We start from the raw sequence: 26,230 nt of genomic DNA, 5'->3' as shown, positions 1-26,230 counted from the left end.
AGTCTGTGTCCCTGTTACTGACCCTCAGTCTCTGTCCCTGTTACTGACCCTCAGTCTCTGTCCCTGTTACTGACCCTCAGTCTCTGTCCCTGTTCCTGATCCTCAGTCTGTCCCCCTGTTACTGATCCTCAGTCTGTGTCCCTGTTACTGATCCTCAGTCTGTGTCCCTGTTACTGATCCTCAGTATGTGTCCCTGTTACTGATCCTCAGTCTGTGTCCCTGTTACTGATCCTCAGTCTGTGTCCCTGTTACTGACCCTCAGTCTGTCCCCCTGTTACTGATCCTCAGTCTGTGTCCCTGTTACTGATCCTCAGTCTCTGTCCCTGTTCCTGATCCTCAGTCTGTCCCCCTGTTACTGATCCTCAGTCTGTGTCCCTGTTACTGATCCTCAGTCTCTGTCCCTGTTCCTGATCCTCAGTCTGTCCCCCTGTTACTGATCCTCAGTCTGTGTCCCTGTTACTGACCCTCAGTCTCTGTCCCTGTTCCTGATCCTCAGTCTGTCCCCCTGTTACTGATCCTCAGTCTCTGTCCCTGTTACTGATCCTCAGTCTGTGTCCCTGTTACTGACCCTCAGTCTGTGTTTCTGTTACTGACCCTCAGTCTGTCCCCCTGTCACTGATCCTCAGTCTCTGTCCCTGTTACTGATCCTCAGTCTCTGTCCCTGTTACTGATCCTCAGTCTGTGTCCCTGTTACTGATCCTCAGTCTGTGTCCCTGTTACTGATCCTCAGTCTCTGTCCCTGTTACTGACCCTCAGTCGCTGTCCCTGTTACTGACACTCAGTCTGTCACCCTGTTACTGATCCTCAGTCTCTGTCCCTGTTACTGACCCTCACTCTGTGTCCCTGTTACTGATCCTCAGTCTCTGTCCCTGTTACTGATCCTCAGTCTCTGTCCCTGTTACTGACACTCAGTCTGTCCCCCTGTTACTGATCCTCAGTCTGTGTCCCTGTTACTGACCCTCAGTCTGTCCCCCTGTTACTGACCCTCAGTCTGTGTCCCTGTTACTGATCCTCAGTCTCTGTCCCTGTTACTGACCCTCAGTCTCTGTCCCTGTTACTGATCCTCAGTCTCTGTCCCCCTGTTACTGATCCTCAGTCTCTGTCCCTCTGTTACTCATCCTCAGTCTCTGTCCCTGTTAATGACCCTCAGTCTCTGTCCCTCTGTTACTGACCCTCAGTCTGTGTCCCTGTTACTGATCCTCAGTCTCTGTCCCTGTTACTGACCCTCAGTCTGTGTCCCTGTTACTGATCCTCAGTCTCTGTCCCTGTTACTGACCCTCAGTCTCTGTCCCTGTTACTGATCCTCAGTCTCTGTCCAACTGTTACTGATCCTCAGTCTCTGTCCGTCTGTTACTGATCCTCAGTCTCTGTCCCTGTTAATGACCCTCAGTCTCTGTCCCTCTGTTACTGACCCTCAGTCTGTGTCCCTGTTACTGATCCTCAGTCTCTGTCCCTGTTACTGATCCTCAGTCTCTGTCCCTGTTACTGACCCTCAGTCTCTGTCCCTGTTACTGACCCTCAGTCTCTGTCCCTGTTACTGATCCTCAGTCTCTGTCGCTGTTACTGACCTTCAGTCTGTGTCCCTGTCACTGACCCTCAGTCTCTGTCCCTGTCACTGACCCTCAGTCTGTGTCCCTGTTACTGACCCTCAGTCTCTGTCGCTGTTACTGACCTTCAGTCTGTGTCCCTGTCACTGACCCTCAGTCTCTGTCCCTGTTACTGACCCTCAGTCTGTCCCCCTGTTACTGATCCTCAGACTGTGTCCCTGTTACTGATCCTCAGTCTGTGTCCCTGTTACTGACCCTCAGTCTGTGTCCCTGTTACTGACCCTCAGTCTCCGTCCCTGTTACTGACGCTCAGTCTCTGTCCCTGTTCCTGATCCTCAGTCTGTCCCCCTGTTACTGATCCTCAGTCTGTGTCCCTGTTACTGATCCTCAGTCTCTGTCGCTGTTACTGACCTTCAGTCTGTGTCCCTGTCACTGACCCTCAGTCTCTGTCCCTGTTACTGACCCTCAGTCTGTGTCCCTGTTACTGACCCTCAGTCTCTGTCGCTGTTACTGACCTTCAGTCTGTGTCCCTGTCACTGACCCTCAGTCTGTCCCCCTGTTACTGATCCTCAGTCTGTGTCCCTGTCACTGACCCTCAGTCTGTCCCCCTGTTACTGATCCTCAGTCTGTGTCCCTGTTACTGATCCTCAGTCTCTGTCCCTGTTACTGACCCTCACTCTGTCCCCCTGTTACTGATCCTCAGTCTGTGTCCCTGTTACTGATCCTCAGTCTGTGTCCCTGTTACTGACCCTCAGTCTGTGTCCCTGTTACTGACCCTCAGTCTCTGTCCCTGTTACTGACCCTCAGTCTCTGTCCCTGTTCCTGATCCTCAGTCTGTCCCCCTGTTACTGATCCTCAGTCTGTGTCCCTGTTACTGATCCTCAGTCTGTGTCCCTGTTACTGATCCTCAGTATGTGTCCCTGTTACTGATCCTCAGTCTGTGTCCCTGTTACTGATCCTCAGTCTGTGTCCCTGTTACTGACCCTCAGTCTGTCCCCCTGTTACTGATCCTCAGTCTGTGTCCCTGTTACTGATCCTCAGTCTCTGTCCCTGTTACTGACCCTCAGTCTGTGTCCCTGTTACTGATCCTCAGTCTCTGTCCCTGTTACTGATCCTCAGTCTCTGTCCCTGTTACTGATCCTCAGTCTCTGTCCCTGTTACTGACACTCAGTCTGTCCCCCTGTTAATGATCCTCAGTCTGTGTCCCTGTTACTGACCGTCAGTCTGTCCCCCTGTTACTGACCCTCAGTCTGTGTCCCTGTTACTGATCCTCAGTCTCTGTCCCTGTTACTGACCCTCAGTCTCTGTCCCTGTTACTGATCATCAGTCTCTGTCCCCCTGTTACTGATCCTCAGTCTCTGTCCCTCTGTTACTGATCCTCAGTCTCTGTCCCTGTTAATGACCCTCAGTCTCTGTCCCTCTGTTACTGACCCTCAGTCTGTGTCCCTGTTACTGATCCTCAGTCTCTGTCCCTGTTACTGACCCTCAGTCTGTGTCCCTGTTACTGATCCTCAGTCTCTGTCCCTGTTACTGACCCTCAGTCTCTGTCCCTGTTACTGATCCTCAGTCTCTGTCCCTGTTACTGATCCTCAGTCTCTGTCCACCTGTTACTGATCCTCAGTCTCTGTCCCTCTGTTACTGATCCTCAGTCTCTGTTACTGACCCTCAGTCTGTGTCCCTGTTACTGATTCTCAGTCTCTGTCGCTGTTACTGACCTTCAGTCTGTGTCCCTGTTACTGACCCTCAGTCTCTGTCGCTGTTACTGACCTTCAGTCTGTGTCCCTGTCACTGACCCTCAGTCTCTGTCCCTGTTACTGACCCTCAGTCTGTCCCCCTGTTACTGATCCTCAGACTGTGTCCCTGTTACTGATCCTCAGTCTGTGTCCCTGTTACTGACCCTCAGTCTGTGTCCCTGTTACTGACCCTCAGTCTCTGTCCCTGTTACTGACCCTCAGTCTCTGTCCCTGTTACTGATCCTCAGTCTCTGTCCCTGTTACTGATCCTCAGTCTCTGTCCACCTGTTACTGATCCTCAGTCTCTGTCCCTCAGTTACTGATCCTCAGTCTCTGTCCCTCTGTTACTGATCCTCAGTCTCTGTCCCTGTTAATGACCCTCAGTCTCTGTCCCTCTGTTACTGACCCTCAGTCTGTGTCCCTGTTACTGATCCTCAGTCTCTGTCCCTGTTACTGATCCTCAGTCTCTGTCCCTGTTACTGACCCTCAGTCTGTGTCCCTGTCACTGACCCTCAGTCTCTGTCCCTGTTACTGACCCTCAGTCTGTGTCCCTGTTACTGACCCTCAGTCTCTGTCGCTGTTACTGACCTTCAGTCTGTGTCCCTGTCACTGACCCTCAGTCTCTGTCCCTGTTACTGACCCTCAGTCTGTCCCCCTGTTACTGATCCTCAGTCTGTGTCCCTGTTACTGATCCTCAGTCTGTGTCCCTGTTACTGACCCTCAGTCTGTGTCCCTGTTACTGACCCTCAGTCTCTGTCCCTGTTACTGACCCTCAGTCTCTGTCCCTGTTACTGACCCTCAGTCTCTGTCCCTGTTCCTGATCCTCAGTCTGTCCCCCTGTTACTGATCCTCAGTCTGTGTCCCTGTTACTGATCCTCAGTCTGTGTCCCTGTTACTGATCCTCAGTATGTGTCCCTGTTACTGATCCTCAGTCTGTGTCCCTGTTACTGATCCTCAGTCTGTGTCCCTGTTACTGACCCTCAGTCTGTCCCCCTGTTACTGATCCTCAGTCTGTGTCCCTGTTACTGATCCTCAGTCTCTGTCCCTGTTCCTGATCCTCAGTCTGTCCCCCTGTTACTGATCCTCAGTCTGTGTCCCTGTTACTGACCCTCAGTCTCTGTCCCTGTTCCTGATCCTCAGTCTGTCCCCCTGTTACTGATCCTCAGTCTCTGTCCCTGTTACTGATCCTCAGTCTGTGTCCCTGTTACTGACCCTCAGTCTGTGTCCCTGTTACTGACCCTCAGTCTGTCCCCCTGTCACTGATCCTCAGTCTCTGTCCCTGTTACTGATCCTCAGTCTGTGTCCCTGTTACTGATCCTCAGTCTGTGTCCCTGTTACTGATCCTCAGTCTGTGTCCCTGTTACTGATCCTCAGTCTCTGTCCCTGTTACTGACCCTCAGTCTCTGTCCCTGTTACTGACACTCAGTCTGTCCCCCTGTTACCGATCTTCAGTCTCTGTCCCTGTTAATGACCCTCAGTCTGTGTCCCTGTTACTGATCCTCAGTCTCTGTCCCTGTTACTGATCCTCAGTCTCTGTCCCTGTTAATGACACTCAGTCTGTCCCCCTGTTACTGATCCTCAGTCTGTGTCCCTGTTACTGACCGTCAGTCTGTCCCCCTGTTACTGACCCTCAGTCTGTGTCCCTGTTACTGATCCTCAGTCTCTGTCCCTGTTACTGACCCTCAGTCTCTGTCCCTGTTACTGATCCTCAGTCTCTGTCCCCCTGTTACTGATCCTCAGTCTCTGTCCCTCTGTTACTGATCCTCAGTCTCTGTCCCTGTTAATGACCCTCAGTCTCTGTCCCTCTGTTACTGACCCTCAGTCTGTGTCCCTGTTACTGATCCTCAGTCTCTGTCCCTGTTACTGACCCTCAGTCTGTGTCCCTGTTACTGATCCTCAGTCTCTGTCCCTGTTACTGACCCTCAGTCTCTGTCCCTGTTACTGATCCTCAGTCTCTGTCCCTGTTACTGATCCTCAGTCTCTGTCCACCTGTTACTGATCCTCAGTCTGTGTCCCTGTTAATGACCCTCAGTCTCTGTCCCTCTGTTACTGACCCTCAGTCTGTGTCCCTGTTACTGATCCTCAGTCTCTGTCCCTGTTACTGATCCTCAGTCTCTGTCCCTGTTACTGACCCTCAGTCTGTGTCCCTGTTACTGATCCTCAGTCTCTGTCGCTGTTCCTGACCTTCAGTCTGTGTCCCTGTCACTGACCCTCAGTCTCTGTCCCTGTCACTGACCCTCAGTCTGTGTCCCTGTTACTGACCCTCAGTCTCTGTCGCTGTTACTGACCTTCAGTCTGTCACCCTGTTACTGATCCTCAGTCTGTGTCCCTGTCACTGACCCTCAGTCTCTGTCCCTGTTACTGACCCTCAGTCTGTCACCCTGTTACTGATCCTCAGTCTGTGTCCCTGTTACTGATCCTCAGTCTGTGTCCCTGTTACTGACCCTCAGTCTGTGTCCCTGTTACTGACCCTCAGTCTCTGTCCCTGTTACTGACCCTCAGTCTCTGTCCCTGTTCCTGATCCTCAGTCTGTCCCCCTGTTACTGATCCTCAGTCTGTCCCCCTGTTACTGATCCTCAGTCTGTGTCCCTGTTACTGATCCTCAGTCTGTGTCCCTGTTACTGACCCTCAGTCTGTGTCCCTGTTACTGACCCTCAGTCTCTGTCCCTGTTACTGACCCTCAGTCTCTGTCCCTGTTCCTGATCCTCAGTCTGTCCCCCTGTTACTGATCCTCAGTCTGTGTCCCTGTTACTGATCCTCAGTCTGTGTCCCTGTTACTGATCCTCAGTATGTGTCCCTGTTACTGATTCTCAGTCTGTGTCCCTGTTACTGATCCTCAGTCTGTGTCCCTGTTACTGACCCTCAGTCTGTCCCCCTGTTACTGATCCTCAGTCTGTGTCCCTGTTACTGATCCTCAGTCTCTGTCCCTGTTCCTGATCCTCAGTCTGTCCCCCTGTTACTGATCCTCAGTCTGTGTCCCTGTTACTGACCCTCAGTCTCTGTCCCTGTTCCTGATCCTCAGTCTGTCCCCCTGTTACTGATCCTCAGTCTCTGTCCCTGTTACTGATCCTCAGTCTGTGTCCCTGTTACTGACCCTCAGTCTGTGTCCCTGTTACTGACCCTCAGTCTGTCCCCCTGTCACTGATCCTCAGTCTCTGTCCCTGTTACTGATCCTCAGTCTCTGTCCCTGTTACTGATCCTCAGTCTGTGTCCCTGTCACTGATCCTCAGTCTGTGTCCCTGTTACTGATCCTCAGTCTCTGTCCCTGTTACTGACCCTCAGTCTCTGTCCCTGTTACTGACACTCAGTCTGTCCCCCTGTTACTGATCCTCAGTCTCTGTCCCTGTTACTGACCCTCACTCTGTGTCCCTGTTACTGATCCTCAGTCTCTGTCCCTGTTACTGATCCTCAGTCTCTGTCCCTGTTACTGACACTCAGTCTGTCCCCCTGTTACTGAACCTCAGTCTGTGTCCCTGATACTGACCCTCAGTCTGTCCCCCTGTTACTGACCCTCAGTCTGTGTCCCTGTTACTGATCCTCAGTCTCTGTCCCTGTTATGACCCTCAGTCTCTGTCCCTGTTACTGATCCTCAGTCTCTGTCCCCCTGTTACTGATCCTCAGTCTCTGTCCCTCTGTTACTGATCCTCAGTCTCTGTCCCCCTGTTACTGATCCTCAGTCTCTGTCCCTCTGTTACTGATCCTCAGTCTCTGTCCCTGTTAATGACCCTCAGTCTCTGTCCCTCTGTTACTGACCCTCAGTCTGTGTCCCTGTTACTGATCCTCAGTCTCTGTCCCTGTTACTGACCCTCAGTCTGTGTCCCTGTTACTGATCCTCAGTCTCTGTCCCTGTTACTGACCCTCAGTCTCTGTCCCTGTTACTGATCCTCAGTCTCTGTCCCTGTTACTGATCCTCAGTCTCTGTCCACCTGTTACTGATCCTCAGTCTCTGTCCCTCTGTTACTGATCCTCAGTCTCTGTCCCTGTTAATGATCCTCAGTCTCTGTCCCTCTGTTACTGACCCTCAGTCTGTGTCCCTGTTACTGATCCTCAGTCTCTGTCCCTGTTACTGATCCTCAGTCTCTGTCCCTGTTACTGACCCTCAGTCTCTGTCCCTGTTACTGACCCTCAGTCTCTGTACCTGTTACTGATCCTCAGTCTCTGTCCCTCTGTTACTGATCCTCAGTCTGTGTCCCTCTTACTGATCCTCAGTCTCTGTCCCTTTTACTGACCCTCAGTCTCTGTCCCTGTTACTGATCCTCAGTCTGTCCCCCTGTTCCTGATTCTCAGTCTGTGTCCCTGTTACTGATCCTCAGTCTGTGTCCCTGTTATTGATCCTCAGTCTGTGTCCCTGTTACTGATCCTCAGTCTGTGACCCTGTTACTGATCCTCAGTCTCTGTCCCTGTTACTGACCCTCAGTCTCTGTCCCTGTGACTGATCCTCAGTCTGTCCCCCTGTTCCTGATCCTCAGTCTGTGTCCCTGTTACTGATCCTCAGTCTGTGACCGTGTTACTGATCCTCAGTCTCTGTCCCTGTTACTGACCCTCAGTCTCTGTCCCTGTTACTGACCCTCAGTCTGTGTCCCTGTTACTGATCCTCAGTCTGTGTCCCTGTTACTGACCTTCAGTCTCTGTCCCTGTTACTGACCCTCAGTCTGTGTCCCTGTTACTGATCCTCAGTCTGTGTCCCTGTTACTGACCTTCAGTCTCTGTCCCTGTTACTGACCCTCAGTCTCTGTCCCTGTTCCTGATCCTCAGTCTCTGTCCCTGTTACTGACCCTCAGTCTCTGTCCCTGTTACTGATCCTCAGTCTGTGTCCCTGTTACTGACCCTCAGTCTGTGTCCCTGTTACTGACCCTCAGTCTGTCCCCCTGTCACTGATCCTCAGTCTCTGTCCCTGTTACTGATCCTCAGTCTCTGTCCCTGTTACTGATCCTCAGTCTGTCCCCCTGTTACTGATCCTCAGTCTCTGTCCCTGTTACTGATCCTCAGTCTGTGTCCCTGTTACTGACCCTCAGTCTGTGTCCCTGTTACTGACCCTCAGTCTGTCCCCCTGTCACTGATCCTCAGTCTCTGTCCCTGTTACTGATCCTCAGTCTGTGTCCCTGTTACTGATCCTCAGTCTGTGTCCCTGTTACTGATCCTCAGTCTGTGTCCCTGTTACTGATCCTCAGTCTCTGTCCCTGTTACTGACCCTCAGTCTCTGTCCCTGTTACTGACACTCAGTCTGTCCCCCTGTTACCGATCCTCAGTCTCTGTCCCTGTTAATGACCCTCAGTCTGTGTCCCTGTTAGTGATCCTCAGTCTCTGTCCCTGTTACTGATCCTCAGTCTCTGTCCCTGTTAATGACACTCAGTCTGTCCCCCTGTTACTGATCCTCAGTCTGTGTCCCTGTTACTGACCGTCAGTCTGTCCCCCTGTTACTGACCCTCAGTCTGTGTCCCTGTTACTGATCCTCAGTCTCTGTCCCTGTTACTGACCCTCAGTCTCTGTCCCTGTTACTGATCCTCAGTCTCTGTCCCCCTGTTACTGATCCTCAGTCTCTGTCCCTCTGTTACTGATCCTCAGTCTCTGTCCCTGTTAATGACCCTCAGTCTCTGTCCCTCTGTTACTGACCCTCAGTCTGTGTCCCTGTTACTGATCCTCAGTCTCTGTCCCTGTGACTGACCCTCAGTCTGTGTCCCTGTTACTGATCCTCAGTCTCTGTCCCTGTTACTGACCCTCAGTCTCTGTCCCTGTTACTGATCCTCAGTCTCTGTCCCTGTTACTGATCCTCAGTCTCTGTCCACCTGTTACTGATCCTCAGTCTCTGTCCCTGTTAATGACCCTCAGTCTCTGTCCCTCTGTTACTGACCCTCAGTCTGTGTCCCTGTTACTGATCCTCAGTCTCTGTCCCTGTTACTGATCCTCAGTCTCTGTCCCTGTTACTGACCTTCAGTCTGTGTCCCTGTCACTGACCCTCAGTCTCTGTCCCTGTCACTGACCCTCAGTCTGTGTCCCTGTTACTGACCCTCAGTCTCTGTCGCTGTTACTGACCTTCAGTCTGTCACCCTGTTACTGATCCTCAGTCTGTGTCCCTGTCACTGACCCTCAGTCTCTGTCCCTGTTACTGACCCTCAGTCTGTCACCCTGTTACTGATCCTCAGTCTGTGTCCCTGTTACTGATCCTCAGTCTGTGTCCCTGTTACTGACCCTCAGTCTGTGTCCCTGTTACTGACCCTCAGTCTCTGTCCCTGTTACTGACCCTCAGTCTCTGTCCCTGTTCCTGATCCTCAGTCTGTCCCCCTGTTACTGATCCTCAGTCTGTCCCCCTGTTACTGATCCTCAGTCTGTGTCCCTGTTACTGATCCTCAGTCTGTGTCCCTGTTACTGACCCTCAGTCTGTGTCCCTGTTACTGACCCTCAGTCTCTGTCCCTGTTACTGACCCTCAGTCTCTGTCCCTGTTCCTGATCCTCAGTCTGTCCCCCTGTTACTGATCCTCAGTCTGTGTCCCTGTTACTGATCCTCAGTCTGTGTCCCTGTTACTGATCCTCAGTATGTGTCCCTGTTACTGATTCTCAGTCTGTGTCCCTGTTACTGATCCTCAGTCTGTGTCCCTGTTACTGACCCTCAGTCTGTCCCCCTGTTACTGATCCTCAGTCTGTGTCCCTGTTACTGATCCTCAGTCTCTGTCCCTGTTCCTGATCCTCAGTCTGTCCCCCTGTTACTGATCCTCAGTCTGTGTCCCTGTTACTGACCCTCAGTCTCTGTCCCTGTTCCTGATCCTCAGTCTGTCCCCCTGTTACTGATCCTCAGTCTCTGTCCCTGTTACTGATCCTCAGTCTGTGTCCCTGTTACTGACCCTCAGTCTGTGTCCCTGTTACTGACCCTCAGTCTGTCCCCCTGTCACTGATCCTCAGTCTCTGTCGCTGTTACTGATCCTCAGTCTCTGTCCCTGTTACTGATCCTCAGTCTGTGTCCCTGTCACTGATCCTCAGTCTGTGTCCCTGTTACTGATCCTCAGTCTCTGTCCCTGTTACTGACCCTCAGTCTCTGTCCCTGTTACTGACACTCAGTCTGTCCCCCTGTTACTGATCCTCAGTCTCTGTCCCTGTTACTGACCCTCACTCTGTGTCCCTGTTACTGATCCTCAGTCTCTGTCCCTGTTACTGATCCTCAGTCTCTGTCCCTGTTACTGACACTCAGTCTGTCCCCCTGTTACTGAACCTCAGTCTGTGTCCCTGATACTGACCCTCAGTCTGTCCCCCTGTTACTGACCCTCAGTCTGTGTCCCTGTTACTGATCCTCAGTCTCTGTCCCTGTTATGACCCTCAGTCTCTGTCCCTGTTACTGATCCTCAGTCTCTGTCCCCCTGTTACTGATCCTCAGTCTCTGTCCCTCTGTTACTGATCCTCAGTCTCTGTCCCTGTTAATGACCCTCAGTCTCTGTCCCTCTGTTACTGACCCTCAGTCTGTGTCCCTGTTACTGATCCTCAGTCTCTGTCCCTGTTACTGACCCTCAGTCTGTGTCCCTGTTACTGATCCTCAGTCTCTGTCCCTGTTACTGACCCTCAGTCTCTGTCCCTGTTACTGATCCTCAGTCTCTGTCCCTGTTACTGATCCTCAGTCTCTGTCCCCCTGTTACTGATCCTCAGTCTCTGTCCCTCTGTTACTGATCCTCAGTCTCTGTCCCTGTTAATGACCCTCAGTCTCTGTCCCTCTGTTACTGACCCTCAGTCTGTGTCCCTGTTACTGATCCTCAGTCTCTGTCCCTGTTACTGACCCTCAGTCTGTGTCCCTGTTACTGATCCTCAGTCTCTGTCCCTGTTACTGACCCTCAGTCTCTGTCCCTGTTACTGATCCTCAGTCTCTGTCCCTGTTACTGATCCTCAGTCTCTGTCCACCTGTTACTGATCCTCAGTCTCTGTCCCTGTTAATGACCCTCAGTCTCTGTCCCTCTGTTACTGACCCTCAGTCTGTGTCCCTGTTACTGATCCTCAGTCTCTGTCCCTGTTACTGATCCTCAGTCTCTGTCCCTGTTACTGACCCTCAGTCTGTGTCCCTGTTACTGATCCTCAGTCTCTGTCGCTGTTACTGACCTTCAGTCTGTGTCCCTGTCACTGACCCTCAGTCTCTGTCCCTGTCACTGACCCTCAGTCTGTGTCCCTGTTACTGACCCTCAGTCTCTGTCGCTGTTACTGACCTTCAGTCTGTCACCCTGTTACTGATCCTCAGTCTGTGTCCCTGTCACTGACCCTCAGTCTCTGTCCCTGTTACTGACCCTCAGTCTGTCACCCTGTTACTGATCCTCAGTCTGTGTCCCTGTTACTGATCCTCAGTCTGTGTCCCTGTTACTGACCCTCAGTCTGTGTCCCTGTTACTGACCCTCAGTCTCTGTCCCTGTTACTGACCCTCAGTCTCTGTCCCTGTTCCTGATCCTCAGTCTGTCCCCCTGTTACTGATCCTCAGTCTGTCCCCCTGTTACTGATCCTCAGTCTGTGTCCCTGTTACTGATCCTCAGTCTGTGTCCCTGTTACTGACCCTCAGTCTGTGTCCCTGTTACTGACCCTCAGTCTCTGTCCCTGTTACTGACCCTCAGTCTCTGTCCCTGTTCCTGATCCTCAGTCTGTCCCCCTGTTACTGATCCTCAGTCTGTGTCCCTGTTACTGATCCTCAGTCTGTGTCCCTGTTACTGATCCTCAGTATGTGTCCCTGTTACTGATTCTCAGTCTGTGTCCCTGTTACTGATCCTCAGTCTGTGTCCCTGTTACTGACCCTCAGTCTGTCCCCCTGTTACTGATCCTCAGTCTGTGTCCCTGTTACTGATCCTCAGTCTCTGTCCCTGTTCCTGATCCTCAGTCTGTCCCCCTGTTACTGATCCTCAGTCTGTGTCCCTGTTACTGACCCTCAGTCTCTGTCCCTGTTCCTGATCCTCAGTCTGTCCCCCTGTTACTGATCCTCAGTCTCTGTCCCTGTTACTGATCCTCAGTCTGTGTCCCTGTTACTGACCCTCAGTCTGTGTCCCTGTTACTGACCCTCAGTCTGTCCCCCTGTCACTGATCCTCAGTCTCTGTCCCTGTTACTGATCCTCAGTCTCTGTCCCTGTTACTGATCCTCAGTCTGTGTCCCTGTCACTGATCCTCAGTCTGTGTCCCTGTTACTGATCCTCAGTCTCTGTCCCTGTTACTGACCCTCAGTCTCTGTCCCTGTTACTGACACTCAGTCTGTCCCCCTGTTACTGATCCTCAGTCTCTGTCCCTGTTACTGACCCTCACTCTGTGTCCCTGTTACTGATCCTCAGTCTCTGTCCCTGTTACTGATCCTCAGTCTCTGTCCCTGTTACTGACACTCAGTCTGTCCCCCTGTTACTGAACCTCAGTCTGTGTCCCTGATACTGACCCTCAGTCTGTCCCCCTGTTACTGACCCTCAGTCTGTGTCCCTGTTACTGATCCTCAGTCTCTGTCCCTGTTATGACCCTCAGTCTCTGTCCCTGTTACTGATCCTCAGTCTCTGTCACCCTGTTACTGATCCTCAGTCTCTGTCCCTCTGTTACTGATCCTCAGTCTCTGTCCCTGTTAATGACCCTCAGTCTCTGTCCCTCTGTTACTGACCCTCAGTCTGTGTCCCTGTTACTGATCCTCAGTCTCTGTCCCTGTTACTGACCCTCAGTCTGTGTCCCTGTTACTGATCCTCAGTCTCTGTCCCTGTTACTGACCCTCAGTCTCTGTCCCTGTTACTGATCCTCAGTCTCTGTCCCTGTTACTGATCCTCAGTCTCTGTCCACCTGTTACTGATCCTCAGTCTCTGTCCCTCTGTTACTGATCCTCAGTCTCTGTCCCTGTTAATGATCCTCAGTCTCTGTCCCTCTGTTACTGACCCTCAGTCTGTGTCCCTGTTACTGATCCTCAGTCTCTGTCCCTGTTACTGATCCTCAGTCTCTGTCCCTGTTACTGACCCTCAGTCTCTGTCCCTGTTACTGACCCTCAGTCTCTGTACCTGTTACTGATCCTCAGTCTCTGTCCCTCTGTTACTGATCCTCAGTCTGTGTCCCTCTTACTGATCCTCAGTCTCTGTCCCTGTTACTGACCCTCAGTCTCTGTCCCTGTTACTGATCCTCAGTCTGTCCCCCTGTTCCTGATTCTCAGTCTGTGTCCCTGTTACTGATCCTCAGTCTGTGTCCCTGTTATTGATCCTCAGTCTGTGTCCCTGTTACTGATCCTCAGTCTGTGACCCTGTTACTGATCCTCAGTCTCTGTCCCTGTTACTGACCCTCAGTCTCTGTCCCTGTGACTGATCCTCAGTCTGTCCCCCTGTTCCTGATCCTCAGTCTGTGTCCCTGTTACTGATCCTCAGTCTGTGACCGTGTTACTGATCCTCAGTCTCTGTCCCTGTTACTGACCCTCAGTCTCTGTCCCTGTTACTGACCCTCAGTCTGTGTCCCTGTTACTGATCCTCAGTCTGTGTCCCTGTTACTGACCTTCAGTCTCTGTCCCTGTTACTGACCCTCAGTCTGTGTCCCTGTTACTGATCCTCAGTCTGTGTCCCTGTTACTGACCTTCAGTCTCTGTCCCTGTTACTGACCCTCAGTCTCTGTCCCTGTTCCTGATCCTCAGTCTCTGTCCCTGTTACTGACCCTCAGTCTCTGTCCCTGTTACTGATCCTCAGTCTGTGTCCCTGTTACTGACCCTCAGTCTGTGTCCCTGTTACTGACCCTCAGTCTGTCCCCCTGTCACTGATCCTCAGTCTCTGTCCCTGTTACTGATCCTCAGTCTCTGTCCCTGTTACTGATCCTCAGTCTGTGTCCCTGTTACTGATCCTCAGTCTGTGTCCCTGTTACTGATCCTCAGTCTCTGTCCCTGTTACTGACCCTCAGTCTCTGTCCCTGTTACTGACACTCAGTCTGTCCCCCTGTTACTGAACCTCAGTCTGTGTCCCTGATACTGACCCTCAGTCTGTCCCCCTGTTACTGACCCTCAGTCTGTGTCCCTGTTACTGATCCTCAGTCTCTGTCCCTGTTATGACCCTCAGTCTCTGTCCCTGTTACTGATCCTCAGTCTCTGTCCCCCTGTTACTGATCCTCAGTCTCTGTCCCTCTGTTACTGATCCTCAGTCTCTGTCCCCCTGTTACTGATCCTCAGTCTCTGTCCCTCTGTTACTGATCCTCAGTCTCTGTCCCTGTTAATGACCCTCAGTCTCTGTCCCTCTGTTACTGACCCTCAGTCTGTGTCCCTGTTACTGATCCTCAGTCTCTGTCCCTGTTACTGACCCTCAGTCTGTGTCCCTGTTACTGATCCTCAGTCTCTGTCCCTGTTACTGACCCTCAGTCTCTGTCCCTGTTACTGATCCTCAGTCTCTGTCCCTGTTACTGATCCTCAGTCTCTGTCCACCTGTTACTGATCCTCAGTCTCTGTCCCTCTGTTACTGATCCTCAGTCTCTGTCCCTGTTAATGATCCTCAGTCTCTGTCCCTCTGTTACTGACCCTCAGTCTGTGTCCCTGTTACTGATCCTCAGTCTCTGTCCCTGTTACTGATCCTCAGTCTCTGTCCCTGTTACTGACCCTCAGTCTCTGTCCCTGTTACTGACCCTCAGTCTCTGTACCTGTTACTGATCCTCAGTCTCTGTCCCTCTGTTACTGATCCTCAGTCTGTGTCCCTCTTACTGATCCTCAGTCTCTGTCCCTGTTACTGACCCTCAGTCTCTGTCCCTGTTACTGATCCTCAGTCTGTCCCCCTGTTCCTGATTCTCAGTCTGTGTCCCTGTTACTGATCCTCAGTCTGTGTCCCTGTTATTGATCCTCAGTCTGTGTCCCTGTTACTGATCCTCAGTCTGTGACCCTGTTACTGATCCTCAGTCTCTGTCCCTGTTACTGACCCTCAGTCTCTGTCCCTGTGACTGATCCTCAGTCTGTCCCCCTGTTCCTGATCCTCAGTCTGTGTCCCTGTTACTGATCCTCAGTCTGTGACCGTGTTACTGATCCTCAGTCTCTGTCCCTGTTACTGACCCTCAGTCTCTGTCCCTGTTACTGACCCTCAGTCTGTGTCCCTGTTACTGATCCTCAGTCTGTGTCCCTGTTACTGACCTTCAGTCTCTGTCCCTGTTACTGACCCTCAGTCTGTGTCCCTGTTACTGATCCTCAGTCTGTGTCCCTGTTACTGACCTTCAGTCTCTGTCCCTGTTACTGACCCTCAGTCTCTGTCCCTGTTCCTGATCCTCAGTCTCTGTCCCTGTTACTGACCCTCAGTCTCTGTCCCTGTTACTGATCCTCAGTCTGTGTCCCTGTTACTGACCCTCAGTCTGTGTCCCTGTTACTGACCCTCAGTCTGTCCCCCTGTCACTGATCCTCAGTCTCTGTCCCTGTTACTGATCCTCAGTCTCTGTCCCTGTTCCTGATCCTCAGTCTGTCCCCCTGTTACTGATCCTCAGTCTCTGTCCCTGTTACTGATCCTCAGTCTGTGTCCCTGTTACTGACCCTCAGTCTGTGTCCCTGTTACTGACCCTCAGTCTGTCCCCCTGTCACTGATCCTCAGTCTCTGTCCCTGTTACTGATCCTCAGTCTGTGTCCCTGTTACTGATCCTCAGTCTGTGTCCCTGTTACTGATCCTCAGTCTGTGTCCCTGTTACTGATCCTCAGTCTCTGTCCCTGTTACTGACCCTCAGTCTCTGTCCCTGTTACTGACACTCAGTCTGTCCCCCTGTTACCGATCCTCAGTCTCTGTCCCTGTTAATGACCCTCAGTCTGTGTCCCTGTTAGTGATCCTCAGTCTCTGTCCCTGTTACTGATCCTCAGTCTCTGTCCCTGTTAATGACACTCAGTCTGTCCCCCTGTTACTGATCCTCAGTCTGTGTCCCTGTTACTGACCGTCAGTCTGTCCCCCTGTTACTGACCCTCAGTCTGTGTCCCTGTTACTGATCCTCAGTCTCTGTCCCTGTTACTGACCCTCAGTCTCTGTCCCTGTTACTGATCCTCAGTCTCTGTCCCCCTGTTACTGATCCTCAGTCTCTGTCCCTCTGTTACTGATCCTCAGTCTCTGTCCCTGTTAATGACCCTCAGTCTCTGTCCCTCTGTTACTGACCCTCAGTCTGTGTCCCTGTTACTGATCCTCAGTCTCTGTCCCTGTTACTGACCCTCAGTCTGTGTCCCTGTTACTGATCCTCAGTCTCTGTCCCTGTTACTGACCCTCAGTCTCTGTCCCTGTTACTGATCCTCAGTCTCTGTCCCTGTTACTGATCCTCAGTCTCTGTCCACCTGTTACTGATCCTCAGTCTCTGTCCCTGTTAATGACCCTCAGTCTCTGTCCCTCTGTTACTGACCCTCAGTCTGTGTCCCTGTTACTGATCCTCAGTCTCTGTCCCTGTTACTGATCCTCAGTCTCTGTCCCTGTTACTGACCTTCAGTCTGTGTCCCTGTCACTGACCCTCAGTCTCTGTCCCTGTCACTGACCCTCAGTCTGTGTCCCTGTTACTGACCCTCAGTCTCTGTCGCTGTTACTGACCTTCAGTCTGTCACCCTGTTACTGATCCTCAGTCTGTGTCCCTGTCACTGACCCTCAGTCTCTGTCCCTGTTACTGACCCTCAGTCTGTCACCCTGTTACTGATCCTCAGTCTGTGTCCCTGTTACTGATCCTCAGTCTGTGTCCCTGTTACTGACCCTCAGTCTGTGTCCCTGTTACTGACCCTCAGTCTCTGTCCCTGTTACTGACCCTCAGTCTCTGTCCCTGTTCCTGATCCTCAGTCTGTCCCCCTGTTACTGATCCTCAGTCTGTCCCCCTGTTACTGATCCTCAGTCTGTGTCCCTGTTACTGATCCTCAGTCTGTGTCCCTGTTACTGACCCTCAGTCTGTGTCCCTGTTACTGACCCTCAGTCTCTGTCCCTGTTACTGACCCTCAGTCTCTGTCCCTGTTCCTGATCCTCAGTCTGTCCCCCTGTTACTGATCCTCAGTCTGTGTCCCTGTTACTGATCCTCAGTCTGTGTCCCTGTTACTGATCCTCAGTATGTGTCCCTGTTACTGATTCTCAGTCTGTGTCCCTGTTACTGATCCTCAGTCTGTGTCCCTGTTACTGACCCTCAGTCTGTCCCCCTGTTACTGATCCTCAGTCTGTGTCCCTGTTACTGATCCTCAGTCTCTGTCCCTGTTCCTGATCCTCAGTCTGTCCCCCTGTTACTGATCCTCAGTCTGTGTCCCTGTTACTGACCCTCAGTCTCTGTCCCTGTTCCTGATCCTCAGTCTGTCCCCCTGTTACTGATCCTCAGTCTCTGTCCCTGTTACTGATCCTCAGTCTGTGTCCCTGTTACTGACCCTCAGTCTGTGTCCCTGTTACTGACCCTCAGTCTGTCCCCCTGTCACTGATCCTCAGTCTCTGTCGCTGTTACTGATCCTCAGTCTCTGTCCCTGTTACTGATCCTCAGTCTGTGTCCCTGTCACTGATCCTCAGTCTGTGTCCCTGTTACTGATCCTCAGTCTCTGTCCCTGTTACTGACCCTCAGTCTCTGTCCCTGTTACTGACACTCAGTCTGTCCCCCTGTTACTGATCCTCAGTCTCTGTCCCTGTTACTGACCCTCACTCTGTGTCCCTGTTACTGATCCTCAGTCTCTGTCCCTGTTACTGATCCTCAGTCTCTGTCCCTGTTACTGACACTCAGTCTGTCCCCCTGTTACTGAACCTCAGTCTGTGTCCCTGATACTGACCCTCAGTCTGTCCCCCTGTTACTGACCCTCAGTCTGTGTCCCTGTTACTGATCCTCAGTCTCTGTCCCTGTTATGACCCTCAGTCTCTGTCCCTGTTACTGATCCTCAGTCTCTGTCCCCCTGTTACTGATCCTCAGTCTCTGTCCCTCTGTTACTGATCCTCAGTCTCTGTCCCTGTTAATGACCCTCAGTCTCTGTCCCTCTGTTACTGACCCTCAGTCTGTGTCCCTGTTACTGATCCTCAGTCTCTGTCCCTGTTACTGACCCTCAGTCTGTGTCCCTGTTACTGATCCTCAGTCTCTGTCCCTGTTACTGACCCTCAGTCTCTGTCCCTGTTACTGATCCTCAGTCTCTGTCCCTGTTACTGATCCTCAGTCTCTGTCCCCCTGTTACTGATCCTCAGTCTCTGTCCCTCTGTTACTGATCCTCAGTCTCTGTCCCTGTTAATGACCCTCAGTCTCTGTCCCTCTGTTACTGACCCTCAGTCTGTGTCCCTGTTACTGATCCTCAGTCTCTGTCCCTGTTACTGACCCTCAGTCTGTGTCCCTGTTACTGATCCTCAGTCTCTGTCCCTGTTACTGACCCTCAGTCTCTGTCCCTGTTACTGATCCTCAGTCTCTGTCCCTGTTACTGATCCTCAGTCTCTGTCCACCTGTTACTGATCCTCAGTCTCTGTCCCTGTTAATGACCCTCAGTCTCTGTCCCTCTGTTACTGACCCTCAGTCTGTGTCCCTGTTACTGATCCTCAGTCTCTGTCCCTGTTACTGATCCTCAGTCTCTGTCCCTGTTACTGACCCTCAGTCTGTGTCCCTGTTACTGATCCTCAGTCTCTGTCGCTGTTACTGACCTTCAGTCTGTGTCCCTGTCACTGACCCTCAGTCTCTGTCCCTGTCACTGACCCTCAGTCTGTGTCCCTGTTACTGACCCTCAGTCTCTGTCGCTGTTACTGACCTTCAGTCTGTCACCCTGTTACTGATCCTCAGTCTGTGTCCCTGTCACTGACCCTCAGTCTCTGTCCCTGTTACTGACCCTCAGTCTGTCACCCTGTTACTGATCCTCAGTCTGTGTCCCTGTTACTGATCCTCAGTCTGTGTCCCTGTTACTGACCCTCAGTCTGTGTCCCTGTTACTGACCCTCAGTCTCTGTCCCTGTTACTGACCCTCAGTCTCTGTCCCTGTTCCTGATCCTCAGTCTGTCCCCCTGTTACTGATCCTCAGTCTGTCCCCCTGTTACTGATCCTCAGTCTGTGTCCCTGTTACTGATCCTCAGTCTGTGTCCCTGTTACTGACCCTCAGTCTGTGTCCCTGTTACTGACCCTCAGTCTCTGTCCCTGTTACTGACCCTCAGTCTCTGTCCCTGTTCCTGATCCTCAGTCTGTCCCCCTGTTACTGATCCTCAGTCTGTGTCCCTGTTACTGATCCTCAGTCTGTGTCCCTGTTACTGATCCTCAGTATGTGTCCCTGTTACTGATTCTCAGTCTGTGTCCCTGTTACTGATCCTCAGTCTGTGTCCCTGTTACTGACCCTCAGTCTGTCCCCCTGTTACTGATCCTCAGTCTGTGTCCCTGTTACTGATCCTCAGTCTCTGTCCCTGTTCCTGATCCTCAGTCTGTCCCCCTGTTACTGATCCTCAGTCTGTGTCCCTGTTACTGACCCTCAGTCTCTGTCCCTGTTCCTGATCCTCAGTCTGTCCCCCTGTTACTGATCCTCAGTCTCTGTCCCTGTTACTGATCCTCAGTCTGTGTCCCTGTTACTGACCCTCAGTCTGTGTCCCTGTTACTGACCCTCAGTCTGTCCCCCTGTCACTGATCCTCAGTCTCTGTCCCTGTTACTGATCCTCAGTCTCTGTCCCTGTTACTGATCCTCAGTCTGTGTCCCTGTCACTGATCCTCAGTCTGTGTCCCTGTTACTGATCCTCAGTCTCTGTCCCTGTTACTGACCCTCAGTCTCTGTCCCTGTTACTGACACTCAGTCTGTCCCCCTGTTACTGATCCTCAGTCTCTGTCCCTGTTACTGACCCTCACTCTGTGTCCCTGTTACTGATCCTCAGTCTCTGTCCCTGTTACTGATCCTCAGTCTCTGTCCCTGTTACTGACACTCAGTCTGTCCCCCTGTTACTGAACCTCAGTCTGTGTCCCTGATACTGACCCTCAGTCTGTCCCCCTGTTACTGACCCTCAGTCTGTGTCCCTGTTACTGATCCTCAGTCTCTGTCCCTGTTATGACCCTCAGTCTCTGTCCCTGTTACTGATCCTCAGTCTCTGTCCCCCTGTTACTGATCCTCAGTCTCTGTCCCTCTGTTACTGATCCTCAGTCTCTGTCCCTGTTAATGACCCTCAGTCTCTGTCCCTCTGTTACTGACCCTCAGTCTGTGTCCCTGTTACTGATCCTCAGTCTCTGTCCCTGTTACTGACCCTCAGTCTGTGTCCCTGTTACTGATCCTCAGTCTCTGTCCCTGTTACTGACCCTCAGTCTCTGTCCCTGTTACTGATCCTCAGTCTCTGTCCCTGTTACTGATCCTCAGTCTCTGTCCACCTGTTACTGATCCTCAGTCTCTGTCCCTCTGTTACTGATCCTCAGTCTCTGTCCCTGTTAATGATCCTCAGTCTCTGTCCCTCTGTTACTGACCCTCAGTCTGTGTCCCTGTTACTGATCCTCAGTCTCTGTCCCTGTTACTGATCCTCAGTCTCTGTCCCTGTTACTGACCCTCAGTCTCTGTCCCTGTTACTGACCCTCAGTCTCTGTACCTGTTACTGATCCTCAGTCTCTGTCCCTCTGTTACTGATCCTCAGTCTGTGTCCCTCTTACTGATCCTCAGTCTCTGTCCCTGTTACTGACCCTCAGTCTCTGTCCCTGTTACTGATCCTCAGTCTGTCCCCCTGTTCCTGATTCTCAGTCTGTGTCCCTGTTACTGATCCTCAGTCTGTGTCCCTGTTATTGATCCTCAGTCTGTGTCCCTGTTACTGATCCTCAGTCTGTGACCCTGTTACTGATCCTCAGTCTCTGTCCCTGTTACTGACCCTCAGTCTCTGTCCCTGTGACTGATCCTCAGTCTGTCCCCCTGTTCCTGATCCTCAGTCTGTGTCCCTGTTACTGATCCTCAGTCTGTGACCGTGTTACTGATCCTCAGTCTCTGTCCCTGTTACTGACCCTCAGTCTCTGTCCCTGTTACTGACCCTCAGTCTGTGTCCCTGTTACTGATCCTCAGTCTGTGTCCCTGTTACTGACCTTCAGTCTCTGTCCCTGTTACTGACCCTCAGTCTGTGTCCCTGTTACTGATCCTCAGTCTGTGTCCCTGTTACTGACCTTCAGTCTCTGTCCCTGTTACTGACCCTCAGTCTCTGTCCCTGTTCCTGATCCTCAGTCTCTGTCCCTGTTACTGACCCTCAGTCTCTGTCCCTGTTACTGATCCTCAGTCTGTGTCCCTGTTACTGACCCTCAGTCTGTGTCCCTGTTACTGACCCTCAGTCTGTCCCCCTGTCACTGATCCTCAGTCTCTGTCCCTGTTACTGATCCTCAGTCTCTGTCCCTGTTACTGATCCTCAGTCTGTGTCCCTGTTACTGATCCTCAGTCTGTGTCCCTGTTACTGATCCTCAGTCTCTGTCCCTGTTACTGACCCTCAGTCTCTGTCCCTGTTACTGACACTCAGTCTGTCCCCCTGTTACTGATCCTCAGTCTCTGTCCCTGTTACTGACCCTCAGTCTGTGTCCCTGTTACTGATCCTCAGTCTCTGTCCCTGTTACTGATCCTCAGTCTCTGTCCCTGTTACTGACACTCAGTCTGTCCACCTGTTACTGACCCTCAGTCTGTCCCCCTGTTACTGACCCTCAGTCTGTGTCCCTGTTACTGATCCTCAGTCTCTGTCCCTGTTACTGACCCTCAGTCTCTGTCCCTGTTACTGACCCTCAGTCTCTGTCCCTCTGTTACTGATCCTCAGTCTCTGTCCCTGTTAATGACCCTCAGTCTCTGTCCCTCTGTTACTGACCCTCAGTCTGTGTCCCTGTTACTGATCCTCAGTCTCTGTCCCTGTTACTGATCCTCAGTCTCTGTCCCTGTTACTGACCCTCAGTCTCTGTCCCTGTTACTGACCCTCAGTCTGTCCCCCTGTTCCTGATTCTCAGTCTGTGTCCCTGTTACTGATCCTCAGTCTGTGTCCCTGTTACTGACCCTCAGTCTCTGTCCCTGTTACTGACCCTCAGTCTGTGTCCCTGTTACTGATCCTCAGTCTGTGTCCCTGTTACTGACCTTCAGTCTCTGTCCCTGTTACTGACCCTCAGTCTGTGTCCCTGTTACTGATCCTCAGTCTGTGTCCCTGTTACTGACCTTCAGTCTCTGTCCCTGTTACTGACCCTCAGTCTCTGTCCCTGTTCCTGATCCTCAGTCTCTGTCCCTGTTACTGACCCTCAGTCTGTGTGTGTACTGATTCTCAGTCTCCGTCCCTGTTACTGATCCTCAGTCTCTGTCGCTGTTACTGACCCTCAGTCTGTGTCCCTGTTACTGATCCTCAGTCTGTGTCCCTGTTACTGACCCTCAGTCTGTGTCCCTGTTACTGATCCTCAGTCTCTGTCCCTGTTACTGATCCTCAGTCTGTCCCCCTGTTCCTGATCCTCAGTCTGTGTCCCTGTTACTGATCCTCAGTCTCTGTCCCTGTTACTGATCCTCAGTCTGTCCCCCTGTTCCTGATCCTCAGTCTGTGTCCCTGTTACTGATCCTCAGTCTCTGTCCCTGTTACTGATCCTCAGTCTGTCCCCCTGTTACTGATCCTCAGTCTGTGTCCCTGTTACTGATCCTCAGTCTCTGTCCCTGTTACTGATCCTCAGTCTGTCCCCCTGTTCCTGATCCTCAGTCTCTGTCCCTGTTACTGATCCTCAGTCTCTGTCCCTGTTACTGATCCTCAGTCTCTGTCCCTGTTACTGACCCTCAGTCTGTGTCCCTGTTACTGATCCTCAGTCTGTGTCCCTGTTACTGACCCTCAGTCTCTGTCCCTGTTCCTGATCCTCAGTCTCTGTCCCTGTTACTGATTCTGTCTCCGTCCCTGTTACTGATCCTCAGTCTGTCCCCCTGTTCCTGATCCTCAGTCTGTGTCCCTGTTACTGATCCTCAGTCTCTGCCCCTGTTCCTGATCCTCAGTCTGTGTCCCTGTTACTGATCCTCAGTCTCTGTCCCCCTGTTCCTGATCCTCAGTCTGTGTCCCTGTTACTGATCCTCAGTCTGTGTCCCTGTTATTGATCCTCAGTCTGTCCCCCTGTTCCTGATCCTCAGTCTGTGTCCCTGTTATTGATCCTCAGTCTGTCCCCCTGTTCCTGATCCTCAGTCTGTGTCCCTGTTATTGATCCTCAGTCTGTCCCACTGTTACTGATCCTCAGTCTCTGTCCCTGTTACTGATCCTCAGTCTCTGTCCCTGTTACTGACCCTCAGTCTGTCCCCCTGTTCCTGACCCTGAGTCTGTGTCCCTGTTACTGACCCTCAGTCTGTGTCCCTGTTACTGACCCTCAGTCTGTGTCCCTGTTACTGATCCTCAGTCTCTGTCCCTGTTACTGATCCTCAGTCTTTTTCCCTGCTACTGATCCTCAGTCTCTGTCCCTGTTACTGATCCTCAGTCTGTGTCCCTGTTACTGATCCTCAGTCTGTGTCCCTGTTATTGATCCTCAGTCTGTCCCCCTGTTCCTGATCCTCAGTCTGTGTCCCTGTTATTGATCCTCAGTCTGTCCCCCTGTTCCTGATCCTCAGTCTGTGTCCCTGTTATTGATCCTCAGTCTGTCCCACTGTTACTGATCCTCAGTCTCTGTCCCTGTTACTGATCCTCAGTCTCTGTCCCTGTTACTGACCCTCAGTCTGTCCCCCTGTTCCTGACCCTCAGTCTGTGTCCCTGTTACTGACCCTCAGTCTGTGTCCCTGTTACTGACCCTCAGTCTGTGTCCCTGTTACTGATCCTCAGTCTCTGTCCCTGTTACTGATCCTCAGTCTTTTTCCCTGCTACTGATCCTCAGTCTCTGTCCCTGTTACTGATCCTCAGTCTGTGTCCCTGTTACTGATCCTCAGTCTGTGTCCCTGTTACTGACCCTCAGTCTCTGTTACTGATCCTCAGTCTGTGTCCCTGTTACTGATCCTCAGTCTCTGTCCCCCTGTTACTGACCCTCAGTCTGTTTAGTGATCCTCAGTCTCTGTCCCCCTGTTACTGACCCTCAGTCTGTTTACTGACCCTCAGTCTGTGTCCCTGTTACTGATCCTCAGTCTCTGTCCCTGTTACTGACCCTCAGTCTCTGTCCCTGTTACTGACCCTCAGTCTGTCCCCCTGTTACTGATCCTCAGTCTGTGTCCCTGTTACTGACCCTCAGTCTCTGTCCCTGTTACTGACCCTCAGTCTGTGTCCCTGTTACTGACCCTCAGTCTGTGTCCCTGTTACTGACCCTCAGTCTCTGTCCCTGTTACTGATCCTCAGTCTGTCCCCCTGTTGCTGATCCTCAGTCTCTGTCCCTATTACTGACCCTCAGTCTCTGTTACTGACCCTCAGTCTGTGTCCCTATTACTGATCCTCAGTCTCTGTCCCTATTACTGACCCTCAGTCTGTCCCCCTGTTACTGACCCTCAGTCTGTGTCCCTGTTACTGATCCTCAGTCTCTGTCCCTATTACTGACCCTCAGTCTCTGTCCCTGTTACTGATCCTCACCCTGTGTCCCTGTTCCTGATCCTCAGACGGTGTCCCTGTTGCTAATCCTCAGTTTGTGTCCCTGTCTGGTGGGGGGGGGGATCAGGTCTTAAAATAAGGAGGGGGCTGGGTGTATAAAGTCGGGGTAGGAGGCAGAACACAGAATCGGGGGGGGGAGACAGAACACAGAATGGGAGCGCCGCCAATAGCAGCTGTAACGTTGCATCGGAAGATCTTACTACAAGACAGGAAATGTAACCCGAGTCGGGATGAACTTTTGGGAGTGACCCACAGCTCCCTGTGTGAAAGTGCTTTATTGAGATTCTCATCCATCACATTTACCTTGAACGTCTAGTTGTAAGTAAGCAATCTCATCCCCCTTAATAAGCTTGTTGCTTTCAATTGGATTTAAAATTACTTCATAAATTCCACTGTCCTCTACTTGTAAATGTTTCAGAATGAGACTTCCAGTGAGTGGATGAAATTCTGCTCGATATTTGTAGTAGGAACTGAAAAGAATCTTCCCTGCTGAATAGCTCACGATTGCACTCTCAGTTTTGAAGTTCAGGTATCGCCACATCAGTGATTCACGGTTTTTGGCCTGAAATCCAAGAACAGCTATGGCGGAATCTACCCTGCGAACGACGTGGATTAGACGATTCACTTTGTTGGTTTCTGTATCATCTGCAAGACATGAATTAGTAAAGTTTAACACAACACTTTTAGAATGAAATACTTTTCTGCTTCAAGATTGGTCCTCGCATTGCGGTGCGAAAATTTCCAAAAGGTGGAAGATGAAGAGGTGCCTGGCCTGGGTTAAAGCCATCAAACCAAACCCAGCCTGGGCTTTCAGCACATGAATATTCCAACTGGTGACGTGGCAATCTCAACAGTAACCTTTCCCATCGGAAATGTCCGGTGAAAAATAATCACTGTCCTCTTCAAAGCCAATGGGCCTGAGAAACGCACTGACCTGTTGGGGGTGTTGGCAATATTGATGCTAAAAGCATCATGACTGTGACAGGCTCTAGGGACCGGGTGGACTGCTCCTTTCCATCAATGTCAGATCTTCACACACCCACCAATCTGGAAAGCAGGGCAGGGGGGAGGGGCGGAACACAGGGTGGGGAGGGGAGGGGAGGGGGAGGGGGAGGAGAAAGTGGGGGGAGAGAGTACAGTGGAGGGGGAGAGAGAGTACAGTGGAGGGAGAGAGAGAGAGTACAGTGGAGGGAGAGAGAGTACAGTGGAGGGAGAGAGAGAGTACAGTGGAGGGAGAGAGAGAGTACAGTGGGGGTGTGGGGAGAGTACAGTGGAGGGAGAGAGAGTACAGTGGAGGTGGGGAGAGAATACAGTGGAGGGAGAGAGAGAGTACAGTGGAGGGAGAGAGAGAGTACATTGGAGGGAGAGAGAGAGTACAGTGGAGGGAGAGAGAGTACAGTGGGGGTGTGGGGAGAGAGAGTACAGTGGAGGGAGAGAGAGAGTACAGTGGAGGGAGAGAGAGAGTACAGTGGAGGTGGGGGGAGAGAGTACAGTGGAGGGGGAGAGAGAGTACAGTGGAGGGGGAGAGAGTACATTGGAGGGGGAGAGAGAGTACAGTGGAGGGGGAGAGAGAGTATAGTGGAGGGAGAGAGAGT

At 51.9% G+C, this 26,230-nt stretch overlaps 1 protein-coding gene across 3 annotated transcripts in view; it reads right to left on the bottom strand.

Moving 5' to 3' along the window:
• Positions 1-26,230, bottom strand: part of LOC137311333 (uncharacterized) — a 45,301-nt gene that overhangs the window by 12,776 nt on the left and 6,295 nt on the right. For all 3 annotated transcript variants that reach the window (XM_067978611.1, XM_067978612.1, XM_067978613.1), the window contains exon 3: positions 24,939-25,280. In XM_067978611.1, the coding sequence (XP_067834712.1) occupies positions 24,939-25,280 (342 nt within the window). The remainder of the gene's footprint in view (positions 1-24,938; positions 25,281-26,230) is intronic.

The sequence above is a fragment of the Heptranchias perlo genome, unplaced genomic scaffold (assembly GCF_035084215.1).
Source record: "Heptranchias perlo isolate sHepPer1 unplaced genomic scaffold, sHepPer1.hap1 HAP1_SCAFFOLD_328, whole genome shotgun sequence".
Lineage (NCBI taxonomy): Eukaryota > Metazoa > Chordata > Chondrichthyes > Hexanchiformes > Hexanchidae > Heptranchias > Heptranchias perlo.
The sequence above is the reverse complement of the archived record's forward strand: the minus strand, read 5'-3'. Positions and strand labels throughout refer to the sequence as shown.